The 22,818-nt window shown below is 42.6% G+C and overlaps 1 protein-coding gene across 1 annotated transcript; it reads right to left on the reverse strand.

Annotated features, from left to right (window-relative positions):
- Positions 1-235: 235 nt before the first annotated feature.
- On the reverse strand, positions 236-22,818 carry LOC148020538 (protein NRT1/ PTR FAMILY 8.1-like). The gene is made up of 4 exons (XM_087698308.1): positions 17,656-22,818; positions 17,292-17,509; positions 16,567-17,126; positions 236-1,622 (listed from the first exon to the last, which is right to left on the reverse strand). Exons 1-4 carry the CDS (start codon positions 17,798-17,800, stop codon positions 650-652), a joined length of 1,896 nt encoding a protein of 631 aa, XP_087554434.1. The 5' UTR covers positions 17,801-22,818; the 3' UTR covers positions 236-649.

A 22,818-nucleotide genomic window follows, 5' to 3' on the forward strand; every position in this document is an offset into this window, starting at 1 on the left:
TATTTAGAATTGCTAGATAAATAAGAAATTTCATAACATTCAAAATCACCACTTTCTTCTAGGTAATATGATAATTACTTCATAGCTTCTAGAAAGGCTAACCTCAAACCACTTCAAGGTCCGGCGGAGCACATATGTTGTGGCAAAACTAGAGGCCTACCTGCTTAAGGGTAGAAGGAGATAAAGAACGTGGCAAAACCAGAGGCCTGTTGAAGTGTAAGGGTAACAGCTAATATGAACCCTAAGATGAGCAAGGGCACTAATTGTGGTAAGTTGTTGATTAGAATAGAAGCACCGGAACTAGCTCGTTCCGCAGCTATGCATGTTAGTCTACTTGCCAAAACCTTCACGCTTCGCATTAGATCAGTTATTCTTATACTGAGACGCTGGAATCGAGACTAATACCGACGGCCCTTGTGGATTTATTAGAAATTGGCTGCCGTCGAAAATAATTGGCGCAACATGCAATGGAGCTCTCACTGCTCTTGAAGGAATGACCTCGATGGCACTAGCCTATGATGAAGCGTGGTGGAACCCAAGGAGCCCTCTCATCGCGCCTGGGTGCTGTAAACAGTTCCATCGGCACAGTGAAATGCAGAGCCATATGGGTCCAAAAACGAACTATCAATTGATAAATGCACCCACAGCCTTATGCTGTACGAACTGATTCGAGGCCTGTTGACGAGTGTTCAGTTTTACACTTCGTGTGAGTTTCCAGTGTCTTGTAGGTGTATGACCATGCCAATGCTATGTACACTACAAGATTTAGAGCACACAAAACCGCGAGGAGCCAATAGTAATAGTCTAGACGGCACATATTCAAGTTATCGACAATCCAGGTTTGGCTCCCCCATCGACTTGTCAGAAAATTAACAATGCTAATAAGACCAGTACTTGCAAAGCTTCCCAGCCCAGCTGCACACAAGTATAAAGACATTCCCAAGCTTCTCATTGTGTCCGGGACCTGGTCGTAAAAGAATTCTTGCTGGCCTACCATAGCAAAAACATCAGATACACCAAAGATTATGTACTGAGGTAGCAACCAGAAAACACTCATTGGGACTGTGCCAGTCGAATCGTCCAGAAGTCCATTATCTCTAGCAATCTGCAGACGCCTCTGCTCAACCAAGGCTGCTGTTGCCATGCAGAGTACAGACAAGAACATGCCCACTCCTACACGTTGAAGTAAAGTCAGACCCTGTTCATACCTCGTAAACCGTTGCACAGTTGGAACAAATAAGCAGTCGTATATGGGCATCAAGACAAGAATAGGTACTGATGAGAATGCTGCTAACGATGCTGAGGGAATGGTGAAACTGGAGCCAACTTTTCGGTTCAGTGTTGCTGCTTGTTCTACAAAAAACGTTGTTACTTGAGCCAATACAAGTCCATACATGATTGTGGTTAGCCAGATAGGTAGAATTCTGACAATAAGTTTGGCCTCTTCAACTTGGGTCACTGTGCAGAGTCTCCATGGATTCTCACAGCCATTATCAGCTTTCTCAGATTGTTCTCGTGGTGCAGAGATGCCACTGCTTATTAAAGATCTGTTGTCTTCTCCATTCATGTGCTGCCACAACCCATCATTTGACAAGTCTCGAGTTGCTGCCTTGTCAAGACACCTGCAAATTAGTTTTTGAAGAAAATCAGTCAAGTTAGCATGGCACAGCTTATTTCACTCAAAAGGAGTGTAAGAAACAGGCATCATTCCACCTCAAATCTTCTATATTGAGGTGCCTTCATACATGGGCAGCCAAGGAAGGATGGACTGCATGATCACTCAAGAAATCCATGCAGGACATTGCACAAACGACTGTAAACATGACACAGACCTAAACGTCTTGAAGAAAGTATGTTCACAGAGAATCTAAATTCAAGGGTACAACAAGCTTAACATATTATAGACCTCTTACCCAATGCAAGTGTAATTTTTAATCTCAAATTCTCAATGCAACCATTGGAACATGCATGAAAAAATAATAATCAATTGCTTGGTTCTCCATCTCTTATCCTTTGGAAACATGCAGACTTTGTAAGAATGCATGGCACATTGGAAGAAAACAACAAACACGAACACGAGAGAGAATAAAAATTTTGTTATACCAAACTATTGATGGCTCATGAGTTTTCCACCCATGTGCTCCTAGGAGCTTTGATAGCTATTGATGGATAATGAGTTTTCTGCCCATGTGCTCCTAGGAGCTTTGATTGCAGTCTAGACAGATGCCTAATGGAGGAGAACAATGAGTGCCACCTTTGGCATTGTGCTCGTTGTCATCCTATCTCTAGATTGCAAAGGAGCATTCATTGTCCTCCATCCAGCATCTCTCTAAATTGAGATCGAAGAGGAGTGCTCAATAGATGTGATATACTAGGTGGCACTGCATGATATTGTATAAGATTGGAGATCAGGATAGTCATAGACACATGCAGGTAGTTCATGTGGTTCTGACCCACTCACTATCTCCCATCTATATTGGCTTATGTATCACATGAATATTAATTATACTATTTAGAAGCAGGCTTTGAAAACAATCTCAAGGGCAGTGAACATAAACTAACTTACACGCATGAAATAAATCAACAAATAAACAAATGATTCACTAAATAGGAGAGCTACAATGCTTTTACTCAATAGACAACACATGATAGATCCCCAAAGTTTGGCACCCCTTATCATATTTTCCTTATTCAAAGCTTGCATGAATCACAAGTGACTTGTTGTCACAAGCCAACACTCTCTCAATGCTACTGATTCCCATGTGTGTTGCTCTTGAATCAGCCTAGACTTGTCTCCAAGACGGTGTTCCCAATTTCTTTTACCAACCTTGACCAAATGTGTAACAAATCTATCCATTGACACTCTTAACAAGTGTAATCCATATAAATACATCCTATCCTCCATCCAACGACCTATAAAAGTGATATTGAATATGTAGACTTGGTTCCACATTGCTACACACTAAAAACAATGTGTAACACAAGAAAATCTTACTTTCAAACTAATCTGATCTGCAGTACGAAGCCTCGTCCCTGTTTATGCATAAATTCCAATGCTTCGCTCTAAACTCTGCATTATGCACACTCAATTCAGTAAATACAGACCTGCATTGCTACAGGATAGCAAACTAGCATTCAATTCACACCCAAAAACAAAGGCAAGGGCTATATGCATTCCAATAGGTCTTGCCTTGAATTTCTCTAAATTTCCACATATTTCCTGCGATAAAGAGCTACAATCTCACTTTCATTGCTCAAGGCTATATTTTAATAATTTCTTATGGTACGACTGCTCCAGAAGTATACAATGACTTTGTCACCTTCAATGTTTGTCTCCAACAAATTTTAGAGGGTTGTAAATGCACATGAACTCTTCAACTTGCTAAACCCTAAAAATGATGGCTAACATTTGGACCCAATTTTCACAAAGATGCACAATGAACTTGTTGGTCTCCAAACTGTTGAGAAACCCTTCGCCCGCAGTTTGCGTTTTTGCGTTTCTGCATTTTACGTTTAGGGTTTGCAGCCTCAAAAAGGGATGCCATCCTAGATTAACTGTGCCTATTTATAGGCCACTCTCTCATTCATTCCTCACCACTGATTCATTCAGTCCGTCACCTCTTCTCTCCAACCTCTCCACTACCCTTACACCCCTTCAAAAGGACATTGCAGTTCGTGGTTCGTGGCTGTCGTCATCATCTTCCTTGTGCTACGACACCCTTGTTCCCTTGTATCACATTCACTCCATGATTCAGAACTTCATCATTCCATTCATCAGAGTGTCTTCTCTCTTCTCTTCTCTTCTCCATATTTGCCGAGTTCACTCCGTGTTCCTTCCCACCAACCCTACTATCTCGCTGGTACGTCATCTTTTGACATGGTATCAGAGCTGGATCTGCTCACCTAGCGGCAAAGATCCTCCACTCCAGTGAAGGCAAAGACCGGTGGCGGATTCGGCATCCACTTCTCTTCTTCTTCCGATGCATCAACATCTCGTTTTTGCAGATTTTAGGTATTTCAGCTTGATGCTCACATCCCGAATGCGGAGGATATCGTGGTCCAAGCTGGCCATTGCTGTCTAGAACAGTGTGGCACCTGTTTCTACCCCTATCACACTGTTAGGAGCTAATTTCAGCATATTGACTGCTGCTGCTGTTTTTTTCCTGCGTTTTTAGTCTTTCTCTCTCCTCACCTGCGTTTTTCTACTGGTTGCAACCTCTTACTGCTGGTCACATCCTCCTCCCACTGGCAGCTCACTTCCAGAATTTCCACTACCCTCCCAAGGGCGGACATTGCAGTTCGTGCTTCACACTGCCCTCACACCCCTTGAGGTAAACATTGCGGTTGATGGTTCATGGTGGCTGACATCTTCCTTCTTCAGCAAGGCACACTGGTATCCATGGCTTCTTTACCAATAGATGACTAGACTACTGGATGCTCCTACTATGGCATAACCAGACACACCACCGATGCTTGCCGACTTCGACCTTTGCTCCCCATCCCTTCGGAGTACATGCGTCTTCCACAAGGCACCCCTTGTGCCATCTCTCCTTTCTGGGCCACAGAGATCGTTCTACATAGACTATCAGAGTACTATGCTCAAGGCAATAAGACGCATCTGATATGCACTAAGTCCTTTCGAGCGCATGGAGAATCAATTAGCACTACGACCTCCTGGAGATCATCGCAATGCCAGCGATAGTCTTCTCCCACTTATTTTCAGGTACAATGGCTTCCACAACCTATGGCTCTATAGTACGCTGCACCAAGAGACAGTGATTGTTTGATACCGTCTCCTCGTCAGTCCGCTTCTTCGAGAGAATGACTGCTCGAATCCTTCCTCTTCTTCAGCTACCCAGTCCGCTCCATTGAGAGACAGTGACTGTTGCCCACCTCTTGCTCATTCCGAGCCCCACCCTTTCCCACCCTCGACCACTCAAGTTCGAGAGGCTACCTCTGGGAGCTCTTCAGCACCCGAGATAGATTCTTCAGCACGACCGGCCGCACTTCCTTTGTCATCAGACACTTCAGAGTCCGTGATCCATGAGTTTTTGGATTCCCTATCTACTTCAGAGGGGGATGTTATTTCTTTGCCCTCAGAGGGGGCATCTACTTCTTCTTTGACTTCAGCGGGGGCCCCTCCACCTCCCACCTCAGAGAGGAAACCTACTCCACATGAAGTTCTTCACCCATCTCTACTTTCTTGCGGTGGCTGTCTTCAACCAGTCATCTCTTCTACTGATACCCACGATCTAGAGGATCTACCTAGATCGGGGCCCTTGGATCTTCAACACGACTTGGTGACTAGGCCTTCGTATTCCTTCTAGCATGGATACACGGAGCTAGTGGCTTCTCTCCTGAGGTTGAGTTTCGGGTTCTACAGCTCATCCTGTCTCCTGATTATCTTCAAAGGTCTCCTTTTAGGTGGTATTCTCAGATTATAGGGTGGATCTTCTTCATCCCTCAATCAGCATGCAGCCACCTCCCGAGATCAAGTACGGGTATATCCTTATGGTTCTCGACACCACACAAAAGCCGACATTCCTCCTATGCATTGCATGATTTCATCATCTATGTACTAGGGCGCTTGGGCAAGTGAACAATTTTCTCATGGCTCAATTTTGAACCTTAGAGGGATGTTGAGCTAAAATTGCATTACCCTAACTTAAACAACCCCAAAACATGCTGAATTAATGAACAAAACCTCTTATTTTAAAAAGGAACACAATCCTAGAGAGTTATTATGTCCTACATGCAAAACCCTAATTTGGATGCCCCAAACTTTCTATAAATAGCCATGCAAACCCATCACTCTCCCTCAATCTCGTTTTTATAGGTTTCAAGAGCTATATCTCTGTTGCCTACATCCCGTTCGTAGAGGATATCGTAGTTAGAGCTTCCCACAACTACCTGCTACCATCCCACGCCCGATTTCAGCCTTCCTCACATGTTTGCAACTATCACCGAGTTCCAAGAGCTGTCGCCTACAATTGGGTACTATCGCCTATAGTTGACAGCTGTCACCATCAATTGGTTGTTCTTGCCATATCATCTTCTCTCTCCTTTGAATGCTGCATTTTGGTTTTTTGATTGCTGCCTTGACATTCTCTCACCATTGTCTAGTGCGTTTGCACCTAACAACTATTGTGTAGATTTTCTCTCCTCAGGTGCCTACGTTTTTAGCCTTTCTCTCTCCTACATTGCCATTTGCATCAGATTCAGCCTTCCTTCACTGCGTTTGCTGGTGTTCAACACTTGAAGGCTGCCTTTGCTACGATTTGGGATCCGTTTGGAGTACGACACACTCTACAGCTCATAACCTCTACCTCGATCCCAAAGATACAAGAGCTCAAGGTTTCATATTCATTGCATAGTGTGTTTGCTGCATGAGTACTTTTTATTCGTTATTCATTCACTTTATTATTCATTGTGTTCACTGTCTTTGAGTTACCCTAACTGTGTTTTGAGTTTATCAATCTATGCTTTGTCATACAATTGGTTTCATGCTTTTTGCATTTGGAGCATTTCTTCACACTCTCAAGCCCTAGAACCCATGAGGTACTACAAGCATAGTTCGCCCCAAAATACCCCGAGGCATCCCATCCCAAAGCAACTAGATCATCAGCCCAAGGGTGTATGATGGATAACCTATTAAAAATACGGGCTATCTCAAAGAGGCAAGGGCATCAAACAAAGGGTACTCTTCAACTGCGCAATGGCCTACCAGAACCTGCAAAGGCAATGAAACTGCTTTGAACTATCCTTTTTGTTGTTAATAGTAACAATGGATTTGTGCCCACGAGAAAAAGAGGGACAGTTGGCTCCAACATCACAAAATAGAAAGGTTGTTCCAAACACCTGCTAGGGTGTCAATGGATAAAGGAAAAACATAGAGGTATGTGCCATATGCTTCCATAGGATGTACTGCCATAGAAACTTCCATATAATGTGTTGCAAATATCATGGATCCTAGTGTAGCTACTCTATGATAAAGAAAAAGAGATAGTATGCACACATGCAAGGAGATTTTCATCCTTGGATAGCCACCTACAAATAAAATACAAGTTTTTCCTCATCCAAAGAGCTTCATTAACAAAAACACAATGCTAATGCATTATTTTATGCAAGGTTACTTGACCAAGCACCCTTTTACAATCATGGTCATCAAGATGCAAATGGATGATGTTACATAGTATAAATATAGTTGATAGAATAGTGACTAAAATCTTGTAGGCACAAAGAGAAGAAGCCGCCCCCTCTCAACATTCATGGCAAGAAAAGCTAGCGAATCCCTCTCTCCCTCATGCTAATGTCAAAGGGAAGGGAGCACCCACACCGATCTATGAAAGAAGGTACTGAAGGATCGAGTGGTTGAATGGTTTGATTAAGATGTCTGCAAAATTATTTGATGATGGTATAAACTCTAAGCGCAAAATGTCGAGCTCCACCTACTCTCTAGTGAAATTGTAGTGCACACCAATGTGCTTCATCTTTAACTGATGATGAAATTACCAACAAGTGCTATTGCACCCTAATTGTTGTAAAAGATCGCAATCGGGATGATGCATAGAAACTGAAGCTCTACCAATAAACTCCTTAAATAGATGGCCTCAATGGTGCCATTATAGAGATTTCAATACTCGACCTCGACAGCCGAGACAACAACTATCTCCTATTTACAACTTGGCTAAACAATAAGGGCCGTGCCCACAAAGAATATGTAGCCACCATGGAAATATTGGATGTTACAATCTCCTACCCAATCAAATCAATGTATCCTTACAAAATCAAACCTTTACCAAAATTTAAGGAATAAGAATAGATACACTCAACATATCTCAATACACGCAAACATGTAATCCAATGTCAAAGTTTCAATGCATTGAAATAATGATTGAGCAATGCTACTAAGTATGCAAGTTCTATCCTAGTATGAATCAACCATAAAAGCTTTCCCACCACAAAACGATAGGTATGCTCATCAAAAAGATATGCATGAGCATCCTTAGAGAGTTTCACAATGGAATCTAATGGTATGGCTATGGGCTATGTTTGATCGGTGCAATACTGATCCACTAATTAAAGGATATATAATTGTTGGGATACAAAGGTTCCATCCCTGTGATAGACAACCGCCATACCCAAGAAATAGGATACCTGACCAAAATCAATCATTTCAAATGTGAAGCACAATTTCGCCCTTATATAATAATCAATAGATAATCAATATTTGTAAGTATACAACCAACCCCCTTTGAAGTGGTTTTGATGTACAAGTTCAGGTCATAAGGGGTAGGATGGTATCATGTAATGTGAGAAATTCATGCGCCCTATGAAATCGAGAATGCAATGCTTGCTTGATCCATAAAGGGCTTTTTAAAAATTAAAAACCTTGTCTTTGTCGTTTGGAAGAGAAAACCTATTAAGCAACTCCACATAGACTTCCTCCTCCAAATTACCATTTAGAGAGGCACTTTTAACATCATCCATCTAATGGATACGCCAACCATGATGGGCGACTAACACAACTAACAGATGAAATGATATCAAACATGTTGTGGATGCAAAGGCTCCTTCGTAATCAATATTATGTTTTTGTCAAAACCCTTGTACCACAAGGCGAGCCTTGTATTTATACAAAGTTCCAACTTCTTTCAATTAGTGCAAAAGATCCATTTTGTCCCAATGGCCTTCTTGTGGCCTCGATGATCTAACAATGTCTACACTCTATTCTAGTCAATGCTCTCAAGCTTCTTTTCCATGGCCTCTAACCATTGGGAATGCTTTAGAGCCTCCTACAAATTATTCATCTTAGTGAAAGGCCTTCAAACATTAACAGTGAGACAACTCATAAAGAGAGTCATACCTACGATGTCCTGAGTGATAATACCAGTGATTTTTCTCATTCATAGGTTTTCTAGCAAAAGCTAGGCCATGAAATTTATGGAATTCCAAGACCTCAATAGTCGGCCAGGATAGAAACTATGATATTAGATAGAGGCCATTACATTGAAAATGAGTCTTATAAATGAAAGCATTCTTTGCTTTGATGGATGAAGAATAAGCACTTTGAGCTATCTAATAAGAGAGGTAGGGTAAAAAGACAAGAATGGAGTGTGAGATACCAACAAGTACTAAAGGAGGAGGCATTGGAATCCTAGAACTTTGCCAAACTATAAGCTAAGGCACTTGAACATAGCCAAAACATCCAGTAGGTAAGAATATATACACAAAACTATGGTACCAAGTGGTCAACACTAGAGGTGGGTGTGCTTAGGTCGGTAACCTTTGCAAAGAGAAGCCCGAAGATGCTTGATGTAGGAGACTAGTCCCATCACTGATGCACCTCCACCACTTAGTTGCACAAAATCAGAGGGTCTAAAAAAGTAAGATATGCCTAAATTTGATGGTTCCCTTGGTGTGGTACATGGTGCTACAAATAAAGAAATGAATGAAGATACAATGGAAGAAAAGGATGGGATGGGTGGGATTTGGAATTGAGGTGTGGATGGAAGTGAAGTGCATGCAATGGGAAGTTTTTGTAAATTAAATGAAAATGTTAAAAAAGTTAAAATATCGATGGTGGATTTTGTGAAGATGAAGATGACGCACCAAAAACAAACTAGCTTATAAAAGGAGAACTTAAAGAAGATATACCTGACTTACTCTTATAATAATCTTTCTTGGTGTGAACAAATTGAAAGCGATCTTTTGCATGACTTAACCCAATATCCTACCTAACAATAGAAGCAATGAAGGACTAGAAATTTCAACTTGTTTACCTTCATTAATGAAGATGGATGTGCACTGAAGAAAGGTTTGGATTCAGTGTTTCCTTCTTTGATTGGGAAAGATCAAGTCCCAATATGGGGATCCAACAGTCCTGCAAGTTCCTTAGATTTATGCACATAATCTGAAGAGATTTTGTCATAGTTACCTTCAAGAATTTGTTAGGCCCGAAGCATGAGAATCAAATTGTATTCAGCCGGAGAGATTCAATATGTCATGTACCATCCATCGAGTCAGTGCTATCACAGACCTTGGGTCTTAGCTATGAATACCCTTCCCATTCAGTCCTTGGTATAGGTTAAGTTGGAGATTGCTTTGGTGATGAAGGTTTGAAGACATCTTCCCTACTGCATCCTTACTTCTCTTCAATGTCAAGCTTTCAAATCAAGGCTTAGATACCTTTGGTGTATACCTAGCTCTAATACCACGTAAGGAAATACTCAAGCTAAGAAGAAAAAACTCGCACAATGAAAAACACTTGAACTTAAATGTAAAGGGTAACTCAAAGTGAATTAGGATGAATGCTGAAAACACACTGTGCTTAGTGAATACAATGACCTCAAACTTCATGTCTTTAAGTGGACCAGAGTAGAGATGAATTGAGGAGTGTGCTATACTACTCTGAATGGATCCCGGATTGTAGCAGATAGCCTCTATGAGTAATCAAGTGCTTCGAACACAAACTATCAAGTCCAGACAAGTAGTGGCAACAGTGCGACCCTGCACAATGCTGAAAACACAAACTAGGACAGCTTCAATGATTCCTGCAGTGAAAATGTAGTATCTCCAAGTCAGGCAGCAGACTGATTGATGATGTTAGTGATGAAGGTGGCTGCTGCAAACTAAAAACACAGCCTCCTGCTTCTCCAAAAACTGCAGGTGGCAGCTACTATGATGATATGAGCTGTCTGACTGACCTGCACAGGGAAACACAGACCAAGTGGGCTGGCAATAGCTGGAGAATGCCAGAAACAGGCTGCAAACAGGGTGCCTACAATTACCTGCAGCAGACACAGCTTGTCTAGGTGTCAACACAGGTCGCTTGGAGCTGGATGGTGGCTGCACCACAAACTGAAGTATCCTCTGGTGGAGGGTGTAGACAATAGTGGATGATGGAGCCAATTGATGGAGAGTGTAGATTTGTGAAACAATAGTGACAAGTGGCTGGGCAACCTCTATTTATAAATGTGGATCCAACCAAAAGTTTAGGTGTTTGCTTATGGGACAAAAAAACTTTGTAGCATTTTGAGCATTGTAGCAATGTACCACTTGAAGAGGAGTGCAGCCAATCACACATAGTAACTAAGAGCTGGGCGACAACTGAGGGAGGTGTATTTGATGCAAGCCAGCCTGCACTATTGCAAAAGAAAGCTGAAAATAGGCAACGCAGTAGATAGGTTGCTAAGCTGATGGAGGCAATAGGCAACAGTTGTAGATAGGTCACCAGCTGATATAGAAAGCATGGCAGCAGTTGGTGAAGAGATGGCTAACTGCCAATGAGGAGAGCTGATGCAAGGATGAACCAAGTGGTTGGGCATTCTCATATTTATAGGTGTGGATCCTCATAAAGTTTGGGTGTTTGCTTATGGACACAAAAACTTTGGCAATTTTTGAGTTTTGGGGTGGTTTTAATGAGCTAATTAAGGTTTAACGAGAAATGCTCCTTCTTTAGCTTAACAACGCCCTCTCACACCAAAAATAGGAACCAAAAAGAGACTACAAGCATAGCTCACCCATGTTCACCCCAAGATATCCCACCCCAAAGCAACTAGGGCATCAGTCAAAAGGTGTACATGCCCAAGAACCTACCAAGCCTACAAAGGCAATCTCAAGAGTCCAAAGGGCCACCCTAGAGAGGCCAAGGCATTAGACAAAGGGTACTCGCTCGCTACTAGGTGGCCTTCTAGGACCTACAAAGGTGATGTTAAACCACTTTGAACTCTTTCTTTTTTTTTAGATGGACTGGTTATGCTCATGGGGGAAAATTAAAGGGATGATCAAATCCACCATCACAAAACAAAAGACTATCTCAACCACCCATTTAGGGTGTCCATGACGAAGTAAAGGTGTGAAGAGGTATGGAGGTATGGTGGTAACAAAACCATCATTAGAGACAACTCAAGATCCACTCAAGGGGTGCGGTGCTCTGCATAATGAGATACGTAGATGAATGATACATGATGAGAATACACATGCAACAAGGTGCCTATTGGAAAATGTCCTAGTAAAGGTAGGAAAATCCTTGCAGCCATGGATGTTGATATTGAAGGAGACTCTTCTTGTTGGGCAAACTGTCTTTGGTGTTGGGCGACGTATTTTCTCAGTCCCAGAGCTGTTTCCCCTTCAGTTTTGCCTTCCCATTAGTCGTTCAAGGCTGGAACTACTTTGCCCAAGCCTAGTTTGTTGTTGCCTACTGTGTTGAACACTCATACATCCTACATCCAATGGCTGGTAACACCTGTGTTTGTGCTGATTTGCACACTGCACTTTTGTGTTTTTCCATTTCATTTGTAGAGAGGGTCTCGTGTGCTGCTGGTTGTGATGCTTCACTACACTCACTTCGCTACTGCTCCATTTTCTGTCTACTCTTGCATCCTTGTGTGTATGAACTGTTGAATTGCTGAACTCTTGTTCAATTGGACTGATTTTGATGACAAAGTGCCCCAAGTATCTCCCACCAACTCCTATCGTTATAAATTTATTCACTTTGATAGCAGCTCCTATTCTTCTACTAATGATAAGCTTCAAGGCATTGACTACTCATCTTGGAGTACTATTTTGGAGGCTTGATTTGTGCACTTAGAAAGGAGGATGCCATTCAAGTTAGCATTCAATGTGTTTGAGCTTTTGCAGCTACAAAGAGGGGTGAAAAGAAGCAGTTAAAGTGCTTCTTTTGTGGCAAGACGGGGTATATCTAAAAGGATTTCAAGAAGCTAGCAGCTTTTTGGAAGAAGGGGAAGAAGGGCAAGGGCAACTTAGGCTCTTCATCATCCTCAAACTCTAGCTTTGCAATGGCTAAGCCTGTCGTGACTCAAGAATCCATCATCTAGACCTAGTTATGTCATCATTCCTCACAAGTTCCAAAGAGGCACTGTGAGAGGGTGCTAATGGGCCTTGACAAACTCACGGATTTCTTGATGCACTAGACCATGAGGAGGCTTGGCACATGCATCAAATTTGTCTCGTAGCTCAAAATCCTAGACTTGGTGTGGTCTAAGCCCATGATGGAAGGTTTGGAAAGCAAGCAGTACTTGCTCCTAGTCTATTCACACATGGGAGACACTTCAGCAGTGTGACTAAAGGAGGGGAATCCATGGTCAAGATATGACTCTACATGGCATTAATGGCATGCATCAAGGTTTGACTATTTCCACAATGATCACGGATCCAATATGATCAACATTGACATCGGTGTCTTTCCAAGGAACATTAGTGGTGGCATGATAACCCACTACTTGGGTATCCATGGTCCTACCTAATTGTCATTGTTTGTATATATTATGATGTTACAGCTTCTAATGGTACATATCATGAGGTTTAGGCGTTGTGCTTAGCCTTTAGGTGAGTGCTGAATAGAGGCACCTGGACGGTTCATTGAGGTTTCTTCCATTGTCTTGCCCCAAGGTTTTTAGGGTTTCTTCACTTGCCTCATGTCCCATCTTGAGGCTTCTATATATGCTCCACCCCACTCTTAGTTGCTGTATTACGTCATCTTACATCCTTGGAAAGAGGGAGACTAGAGGCACTGCTGCTGGTCATTGTTGTGCAGGTGCTGTACTGGTATTGTACTGCACATCTCATGCTTCATCTTGTGGATTTCATTGCCCACTCATTCTGAGTTTCTTGTGTTGATGTGTTCTTTCTTTCTGTCAAGGCTCATGCTTGCTTTTTCATGCTTCTGATCATGTGCACATTCTCACACATTTATAGGCAGACCCTGTGAAGAAAACCGCTAGGGTTTGCCCTGAGGAAACACAGAGTGTATGACCACAACAGAAACACAAAGAGATAAACACAGACACAGAGGGCAAAACTCAAACCCTAAACGCAAAACTCAAAAACTCAAACACAGAAACTCAAAGCCTAAACGCAAAACTCAAAAACTCAAACACAGAAACTCAAACACAAACAGAAGAAGGGAGAGAGAGAACACAACTCTGAAGTGAATGAATATTGTAAATGAATGTAAGAGTGTACAGTGTACTCAAGGGTAAAGCAATATCGAAGTGTGACGTCCATCAGAGACAAATCCCAAGTCTGTGACCACCAGTCGAAGTGTAGGAGTGTTAAATAGTGAATGGCAGTAGGCTAGTCACCAAAACTCAGCAGTCTGGAGGCTGGAAACTAGTAAACGCAGCAGTGTACCACCGATCGGAGGTTGGAAACTGTCACAATCTGCTGTAAACAGTAGGCTGAAACAGTATCTGATGTGGTTGGCGATGACTGGATGATCAGATCGCAGCAGATGATGATGTCGCCAGTAGCTGATGTTAGCATGAATGAAGGCACTAGCAGCAGGAGCAAACACGAATGGAGTGGCAGCAGTCTCGAGGGCTGGACAGCCACGTGGGAGGAGGCTAATGGCTGAAATCTGCACATGGAGTGAGAAACCTACACAGACGGAATGAGGCTGAATGGGGGCAGCCTGTCTATTTATAGATGTGGAAGGATGCCCCAAAAATTAGGGTTTCCAATGAACTCTCTCAAACCGCTCCCTGTTTTAGCGTTTCCATTGAACTCTCTTGAGCCACTTCCCGTTTTAGGATTTTACTCTAAAAGAGCATTTTTTAATGTATTTTGGGGTTGTTTAAGAGGCTAATCAACAAGTAATGCATATTTTAGCTCAACACCCCCTCTCAGGCCCAAAATTGAGCCGAAAAGTTAGGCGAACCACTATGATGATTATTGACCCCCAGGCGTCCCACCCCAAAGCAGCCACGGCATCGGACAAAGAGTGCATGTCGGCTGCCCAGTGGCCTACCAAGACTACAGAGGCGATGGTTATCCTACCAAGGGAATCCAAGTAGTCACCCCAAAAAGGACAGGGCATTGGACAAAGGGTGCACGTCGGCTACCTAGTGGCCTACCAAGCCCTACAAAGGCTACATGGAACTTTTTTTTTTCTTTTTTCTTTTTTCTTTTTGAATAAGTGAGATAAATTTTATGGGATGCGGCCGATTGAGTAATAGTGACCCCAAAAGACGGAAGTAGGGAGGGTACACCCAACGGATCACAAACAATACAAGCTAATCGATCCACTCAAGGTGTTAATGACGAGGAAAAATAGGTGATGAGGTATCTATGTGATGAAGGAGGATGGTGGTGGGGTAACAACAACCGCCAGTGAAAACAGCTTAGGAACCACTAAAGTGGTGCTCTGCACACTGAGATGCAAAGTATGCTACATGTTGAAGAATGCTCATGCAGCAAGTGTCACTTGGACAGTGTCCCTCATGGAAAAATTGTTCACTTGCCAAAATGTCCTAGTACAAAGAGGATGAAATCATGCAATGCAAAGGGTAAGGTACAATAGGGGGGGGGGGGGGGGGAAGCCGATGTCGAAGACCTCACTGCTCCCCGTTTTAGGGTTTTACTCTAAAAGAGATTTTTTAATGTGTTTTGGGGCTGTTTAAGAGGCTAATCAACAAGTAATGCATATTTTAGCTCAACAAACCGGTCGAGGTCATTTTTTGTTAGACCTGCACAGCCTAAGGGGATGCCAAGGCAAAAGGACGGTGCCAGTCAAGGGAAAGGTGGGTAGTGTTGCTAGCACATGCTGAGGGAAGTGGTGAAGGTGGAGGCAATAAAGTAGCGGGTGGTACCAGCATTGCAAATGGGGGCAGCACAAATAGTCCACAAGCAGTGAGTGCTAGGATGCAAATGAATTATTGAACTAGTTATAAAAGCCTAAGATGACCAAACCATGTCCAGAAACAACACCTGATGCAATGGGGATGCCAAACTATCGTTTCCATACTAACTTGCTTAAAACTTTCATGAGGCACAAATATTGTTCTAGATCTTGAACCTACTAAGGTAGGCAGCCCACCTTAATGGTCTAACAGCTAGAGACAAACTAGTGCCTTCACAAAGTTAGCATAGCTCATAAGAAAGCTACCGGCCTAAGGTAACATAACATTCTAGAAACTGATACAAAGATATAGAAGTGTTTGCCATTTGTAAAGCTACGTTGTCCTAAGATTTAAAGGTGTAAACCTTCTATCTTCAGATCTTAAAGTGTTTTATCTTCAAAAATTGGAACGTTTTATGGATAATATCATTAATTTTTAGGTCAAATTATCTTCATATTTGCAAGTTTTAAAGCTTCTACCTTCAAATTTGAAGGGCTTTTATTTCAAGTTGTTGGGTCATTCTCCTGATGTGAACACTAGGGTCACCCGCACCCGCATTTTACAGTATCTAGCTGAAGATTTGCCCCGGACTTTGACTGCCTACAATCAAAGTCACTATACATGAAAAGGTGGAGAGTAACACCCTTAAGATGCCCTGCTATGTGAAAACTTCTAGATTTGTAAGCCAAACTGATATGATAGTGTTAGATAAGGGTGCGCTAACCAGTGTTCATGTTGTGCTCTCTGCATTGCAAATCTCAAATGCTGTCTTCCCCTTTGTATTAAGCCTCCCCACACACAAAATAAAATAGCATGTAGATGATTCCTGCAACCACTCTCTCCCAAATTTCTCTGCAGACTGTGGATGCTACTGACAAATCATCTTCAAAAGAAAGCATGGAAAGAGGAGCTTAAGTAGGCAAACCGTAATCCTGCAGTGTGCACAAGTTTCCTTCTCCTTATTTGTAGGGATTCTGTGTCCTGAATTTCATACAGGAGTTTGTCATCAACAGGTACTGCTATGTCCCACTTCCAAGCAGCTGCAATAAACACCTGAAATATACCAGATAGAGGGCTTGCACCTGGGACCTTGTTCCGATAAAAGGGAGTCCCTGCTAGGAAAAGACAAAATGTCAGAGTAAACAGGACCGCCAGTATACAAAAGCCGAGTGCCCAAGTTGTATTGTCCTCGATGTAAACAATGAGTGTAAATGCCAATAAGGCGCCTGTGCAAAGTCCAAAGTACCACCAGTTGAAAAAAGAGCTTTTATTCTTTCTTTCAACAGGATCTTCTTCATCGAACTGATCTGCACCAAAAGCTTCAAGGCAGGGCTTCACACCTCCCGTACCAATGGCAATCAGATATAAAGAGAGGAAACAGAAGGCTAACTGAACTGAGTTTGCTTCAGGACAGACTGTGTCACTAATGCAAGAGGAGGGTTTGAGACCCCTAACAGATGCTGAAAGAGTTAATAGAATCAATCCCTGAGAAAAACGAGTCAATGAAATAGGCCATAAGCCATCTTTTAGAGAAATTTAATGGTCCTTAACCGGACACTTCAGCAAATCATAAGTTGAGCTGCAAAACACTACAGGTACCTATTCCTCAACTCTTGCGCCAAAATAATGCATAACCTCGCTATTACTTACAGCAACATAGGCTAACGAAAAATAAGTGATTGCCCGATATCGCCCCCAATAGGCATCAGCCAAGAAGGCTCCAAGAATAGGCAAGATGGTGGTTACCCCCACCCAATTGTTGACATTTTTGGCTGCAGCAACGCTACTTAAATGAAGCTCCTCTGTGAAGTATATGACAAGATTTGAATTGATACCATAATATGCAAGCCTTTCAACCAGTTCATAACCTGTCACGTATGATAAGACAATCTGTTCATCATAAATTGGAAACGGCAGCGTGTATGATTGTTTAGCATAACTGTCAAAAACCTAGAACACCACACAGTTTGGCTAGAAGGGATGGTCAAGGGCTTAGATAAACTGTTGCACTTACATTGAGCAGACATCCACATCAATTTCTTATCAGACTGAGCACCATTAAGGGGTTGATCATTGCTCAGGAATTCTTCATGTTGCAACCCACCTACACACAAGGTGACTGCTGTTTTCTGTGGGTATTGGTCTTTCTTGCACTCCATTTGCACACATGTTCTGTTGGATCCATTGCTCCATGTTAATCTGTTTTTCTGCAGGTAATTTAGACTAGATATCGCAGCCTAGGTAAGGGGCTGAAGCCTCATGCACATGAGGCCAATCTCCTCACCACAATGGCAAACAATAACATGGCTACAGAATGTTTTACACCCTCTGATTAACCAAATCTCCTTCATCACACCAGCCTTCATGTGTACAGGGTGTGGTAGGTAATGCACCACAATAACAAGTCAGTTGTACCCTTTGTCTTCATCATATGGTAAGCCATCTATCTGTGCAGTCTATGATAGTGTGTGGTTACCAAGAAGAGTTGCAGCCATGCCATTGTCTCTATAAGTGGATATAATGTAATTTAGCTGGAGATGGTCACCTGCTTCATTGCTGTTGCCCAATCATCTATGCATCCAAGAAAAAAAAAGAGCATACATCCTAATTGATGAGCTCCTTATAATGAATTAATAATTGGCCTTCTCAACCAGGTAAGGTTGAATGCTGAGCACTAAGTTTTCTCCATTTCTGCAGATAGTTGGAATCACAGTGGCACATTTATGTTTAAGAAAGCTGGTTAGAGCCTAGGCTATTGGGGTTATATTGAGGTGTTGTTGGCTTTCTTTTTTAAAGTGCAAAATAAAGAAGATGTATTAATGTTCACATCCCCATAAGGTGTACATGCAATAGCATAATGCTTAAGTCCGAAAACCACATAAGTGCTCATGCTATTTAAGAGCCTCTTGCTCTAGGGATTTGCCACAGTTTCTGAGTCTCCTCATCCATTCTACCTTGATCTCCAATAATAGCAGTTCTGAAGGTGATATTACTATCAAATCCTGCTTTGTCAACCTACTTACTAATTTTCCTCCATAGAGCTCGTGCCTCTCTGCAGTCCCAGAAAAGGTGGGGAGATGGTCTCTTCAGCTCTACCACAAAATGTGCATCGAGTCCAAACTATAGATACTGAGATTTCAGCAGGTAACTCCCAAGTCAAAATCCTCCACATCATCAAATTGAATCTTAGCAGTGGAATAGCTTTCTATACTTTCCTTACTCAACTCCTCCAACTCCTAATTTTTCCATTTCTTTGACCTTAATACATCTAGGATTATCTGTTTTCTTCTGGTCTTTCTTGCCTTTGCACCTGAGCAAAGGCTTTTAGAATGTGCCATCAAATACCTGATTAGACTGTCTCTACAAACAAAGGGGGATGACAGCCAGTCATTTTTCCTGCTGCTCAGAACAGTAAGCATCCACTCCTTTTCCCTGTGGTTTTAAGTTTTAGGCATTAGAAACCCGTCATAAAAAGTCCAGAGCTTGCTGGTCCCACAAACCTACCCACCTCTCGATCCCTTTATGATGAATTGCTTTAGCCATCTTGGAATGATCATTGATCAGCAGGTGCTGCCCCATAAAGGCTTCAGCCATGAACCAAATAGACTTGAATAATGGGGGGTTCTCCCCTACTGTCACTAGTGCTAGTCTAGGTGCAAACCGAAAATCGGGAGCCAAGCTTGCAAAATGGCACTAGCAGCCTCTGAGTGCCTGATTTTCACCAGAATTCCCTTGCTATAGACTACATCTTCCCATGAAAGGCTGTGTCATTGATCTCAGGCAGGCTTGTTTGTGCTTACAAAGTACTGCATCAACATAGCCCAATATTGGTTAGTTTCCATTCTTTTCAGCCATGACAAGCTCATTTTATATGCCTTCTCTCTTAAAAGCCCACGACCAAGGCCTCTACCAGATTTCAGGGTCATTATCAAAGACCATAGAATAAAATGGCTGAGCTACCTATCTTCAAAGGTCCATAAGAAGGCTCTGGAGAGCTTCATTACCTTCTCCCATGAAGACTTGCTGAAGAGGAAAGCCACAGCCACAAACATCAAAGATGCTAAAAAGATTGATTTAACAGCAGCTAGCTTCCCAGAAAGGCTTGAGAAATATTAAAACATCTTAACAGCTTACTAGTGAGCTTGTTTAGGAACCATTCCAATCTTTGGTTGAGAGATATGGTAAGCCTCAAAGGAGAACCTAACTAATTGGAAACTTTTCCCTCTTTGATGTTCTTGAAGTTGTATTCTTAAAGCCAAGAAACATCCTGATCCGCAGTGTATGAGTAAAAGTTCCTTCTTTTGAAGACTCATCATAGATCAAGATAGAAGAGAAAATTGAGAGTAAACCTCCATCAAAGCTCCATAAAGAGTGGAGCCCTTGTCCAAGTGCAAGAGATTAGAATTATCATTTGCGAACATCTGCCTAAAATAGATTTACCCACTAGGAAGAGGCAGACCTTTGAGAGAGCCATCACGAATCCTTCTCTCAAGGTTTCAAAGCAAACTGTCAATGACCAAAGCAAACAGAAAGGGGGCTAAAGGAAAGCCCTGCCTCACTGAGCATTTAAAAGCAAACCCTTTGAAGCTGGAGACATTGATGCAAAATTTGGCAGTTGCATTACTGAGTAAGCCATCAGAGGCATTCAGAAAATTTGGGCCAAGTCCTTAGCACTAAAGTGCATTTCCCTTTCATCTTCTTCCTCTTCTTCTTCATGTTACCCCTCTCTAAAGCAGGGGATACTTGTTCATGGATGTTGCCCAATTAAGATAGCAACCTGCCCTATAACCTGAGCACAAACTCACGCTCCAACAACATGGAGATTGTATGTTGAAAACTGACTGGAGCAGATGCTGTCTAAGCTCATGAGGCATTCACCACACCATTATACTCAAAAGGCAGCCTATGGAGGATTCCCACCAAATGAGCTTCGAGTAGGGCAGACTGCATGTAACAAAGCCAGTCCTGAATCTTAGGTGGCTTGAAGGATGAAGGACCAAATGCTGTTGATAGACTTGAATCAGAGGCTCTAAAGCTGACCATAGAGAGTTACAGCCCACATGGTCAATGAAGCCTCGTACATGAGTTGAAGCTTCTTGCTTACCTTAGAAGGTGTCCTGTTCCACAAGAGGTGAGTTGAAGCTTCTTGCTTACCTCAGAAGGTGTCCCACAAGAGGTGACCGCCAATGGCACTTCCTTTGAGATACATCGAAAAAACGTGGAATATGCTTTGGCATCATCAATATCCCAATTGAGAATTGCTTCCTCAAAAATATGTTCATCCCACCCAAATGGAAGAGGAGATGTTTATGGAGAATGAGGAATCGGTCCTGAAACAAGGTACCACAACCACTTTTGCACTGCTTTTGCATAGACCAAGCTTTCATAACCGCACTTCAAGTAAGATAGTCAAGGCCTTTGAGCTAATCATCACTGTTGGAATACAAAGGAACCATTGAACAATGAAGTAGAGAGAGAAGAGAAGAAAAGGGTATGAGTGAGTACCTAGGTTACTTATGGTCAATATGAAAAAAAGGGTTCAATAGTTCAAGCAAAGAGTTCAAAGTGCATGGGAGAGAAAAGAACAAAGTGAAGACAGTGTGGCGTGAACACAACCACCAACATGTGAGCCCTCTTTTGGACAAAAACAAACCAAGAAACACATCCTATAGCAGATCTGTCACAGCATGAACAGTAGAAACACATGCACCAGGCCAAATTCCTAGTCGTCTGATACCATGTGAGACAGACATACGAATGAATAAGCTAGAGAGACAACTACTAAACATTGAAAGAGATAAACAAGAAAGCAAGAACAGATGAACTCAATGTACGGCATGGACTCTATAAAGCACGAGAAAATGCGTACAAACCACACAGGCTATGGCAATCTCCAGAGTCCCTCTCCCCAACAGATGCAGATATGCAATGAATGAAGGAGAGTGGAGAGGAGACACCTATAAGTGGGCCTAGGCCCAAGACACCTAAGCCTGCCACAAATGGCTGCCCAAGTGCCCAGTCAAGTGCCCTCCTAAATGCCCAAATACAACTCATAAAACCCTTGAAATGCACTAGTGCTAACAAGAACAAGTTAAGGATAGCATTGTGGATCTTTCCTCCAGCCATAAAACTATATTGCCCTGAATCCAAGAGCTTTGGAAGAAGGAATCTGATTCTTTCTCAGATAAGCCTTATCCTGCAAGAAGCTAACATTGAGTTTAAAGGGGCAGGCCACAGGCTTCCAATGCTTCTGTATACAGTAATTCGAAGAAGTATAATCAGAGATACATATCTCTTGCGGTGCATGCAATCTATACCCCCGGTGGTAGCCACCACCCGCCGTGAGCATAGAAAAAGTTAAAACCTGTTGACAAGTTAGGCCACCCTCCGTGTGATTCTTACCACCCAAAGTAGATGAAACCAAATCATCATCATTAGGTACTTTATCAATTTTTGCGGCTAAAGCATATGCAATGTCTCTTCTTCTTCTTCGATCTTGGTAAACGTCCTGGTGGGCTCGAGTTTGACAGAAAGACATATCAAGCAAAAGCTTCCCTCATCAAGCATTCCTCCATCGCTTCGCACAAGTTGGCATGTTCCTTGAGAGGGACTAGATAATTTTACACAACAAATCGTCAGTTAAGTTCGATTTGCTCCCTTCCTTTATTCCTGCTACCTTTGCAGAGGCTATCGTCATTACACATGCGACTGCCCCTTGCAAGAGAGCATTAGAGGGAATGAGTAATCAATTGATGTTGCTCTCCATGCCATCGTCAGCAAATCTCTCTTTCACGCAGCATAATAAACCTGCGAGCGAAAAGTCCCCGTAGCGATTCCTGAGACTACCTAGGCAGAGGAACTTTCTTGCTACCATCAGATCAGAGCTGTTGCTTCTTCTGGTCATTATTGAACTTCAGAGATATTAACGTGGCGCTTTTTCAATGGCTTCCATGTGATCTGGCTGAGGTTTCGAGGACCAGGATAGTCACTTCCCCATTTGCAGCTTCTGGCATTTCCATGCAGGGCGGCGCGGAGCCTCCGCAAGTCCAATCAGGATCCCTTGGTGAGGGAGGGCATTTAGCCCACCCTGCCACTTGCAAGCATGCATGCAGGGGAAGGGCAGGCCACGTGCAGGTAAGAGGATTAACATGCACGTGTGTGCGTGCACACGCGTACA

This window comes from Lygodium microphyllum, chromosome 18 (assembly GCF_053477565.2).
Source record: "Lygodium microphyllum isolate KBCC chromosome 18, Lygodium_microphyllum_v1.1.10, whole genome shotgun sequence".
Taxonomy (NCBI): Eukaryota; Viridiplantae; Streptophyta; class Polypodiopsida; order Schizaeales; family Lygodiaceae; genus Lygodium; species Lygodium microphyllum.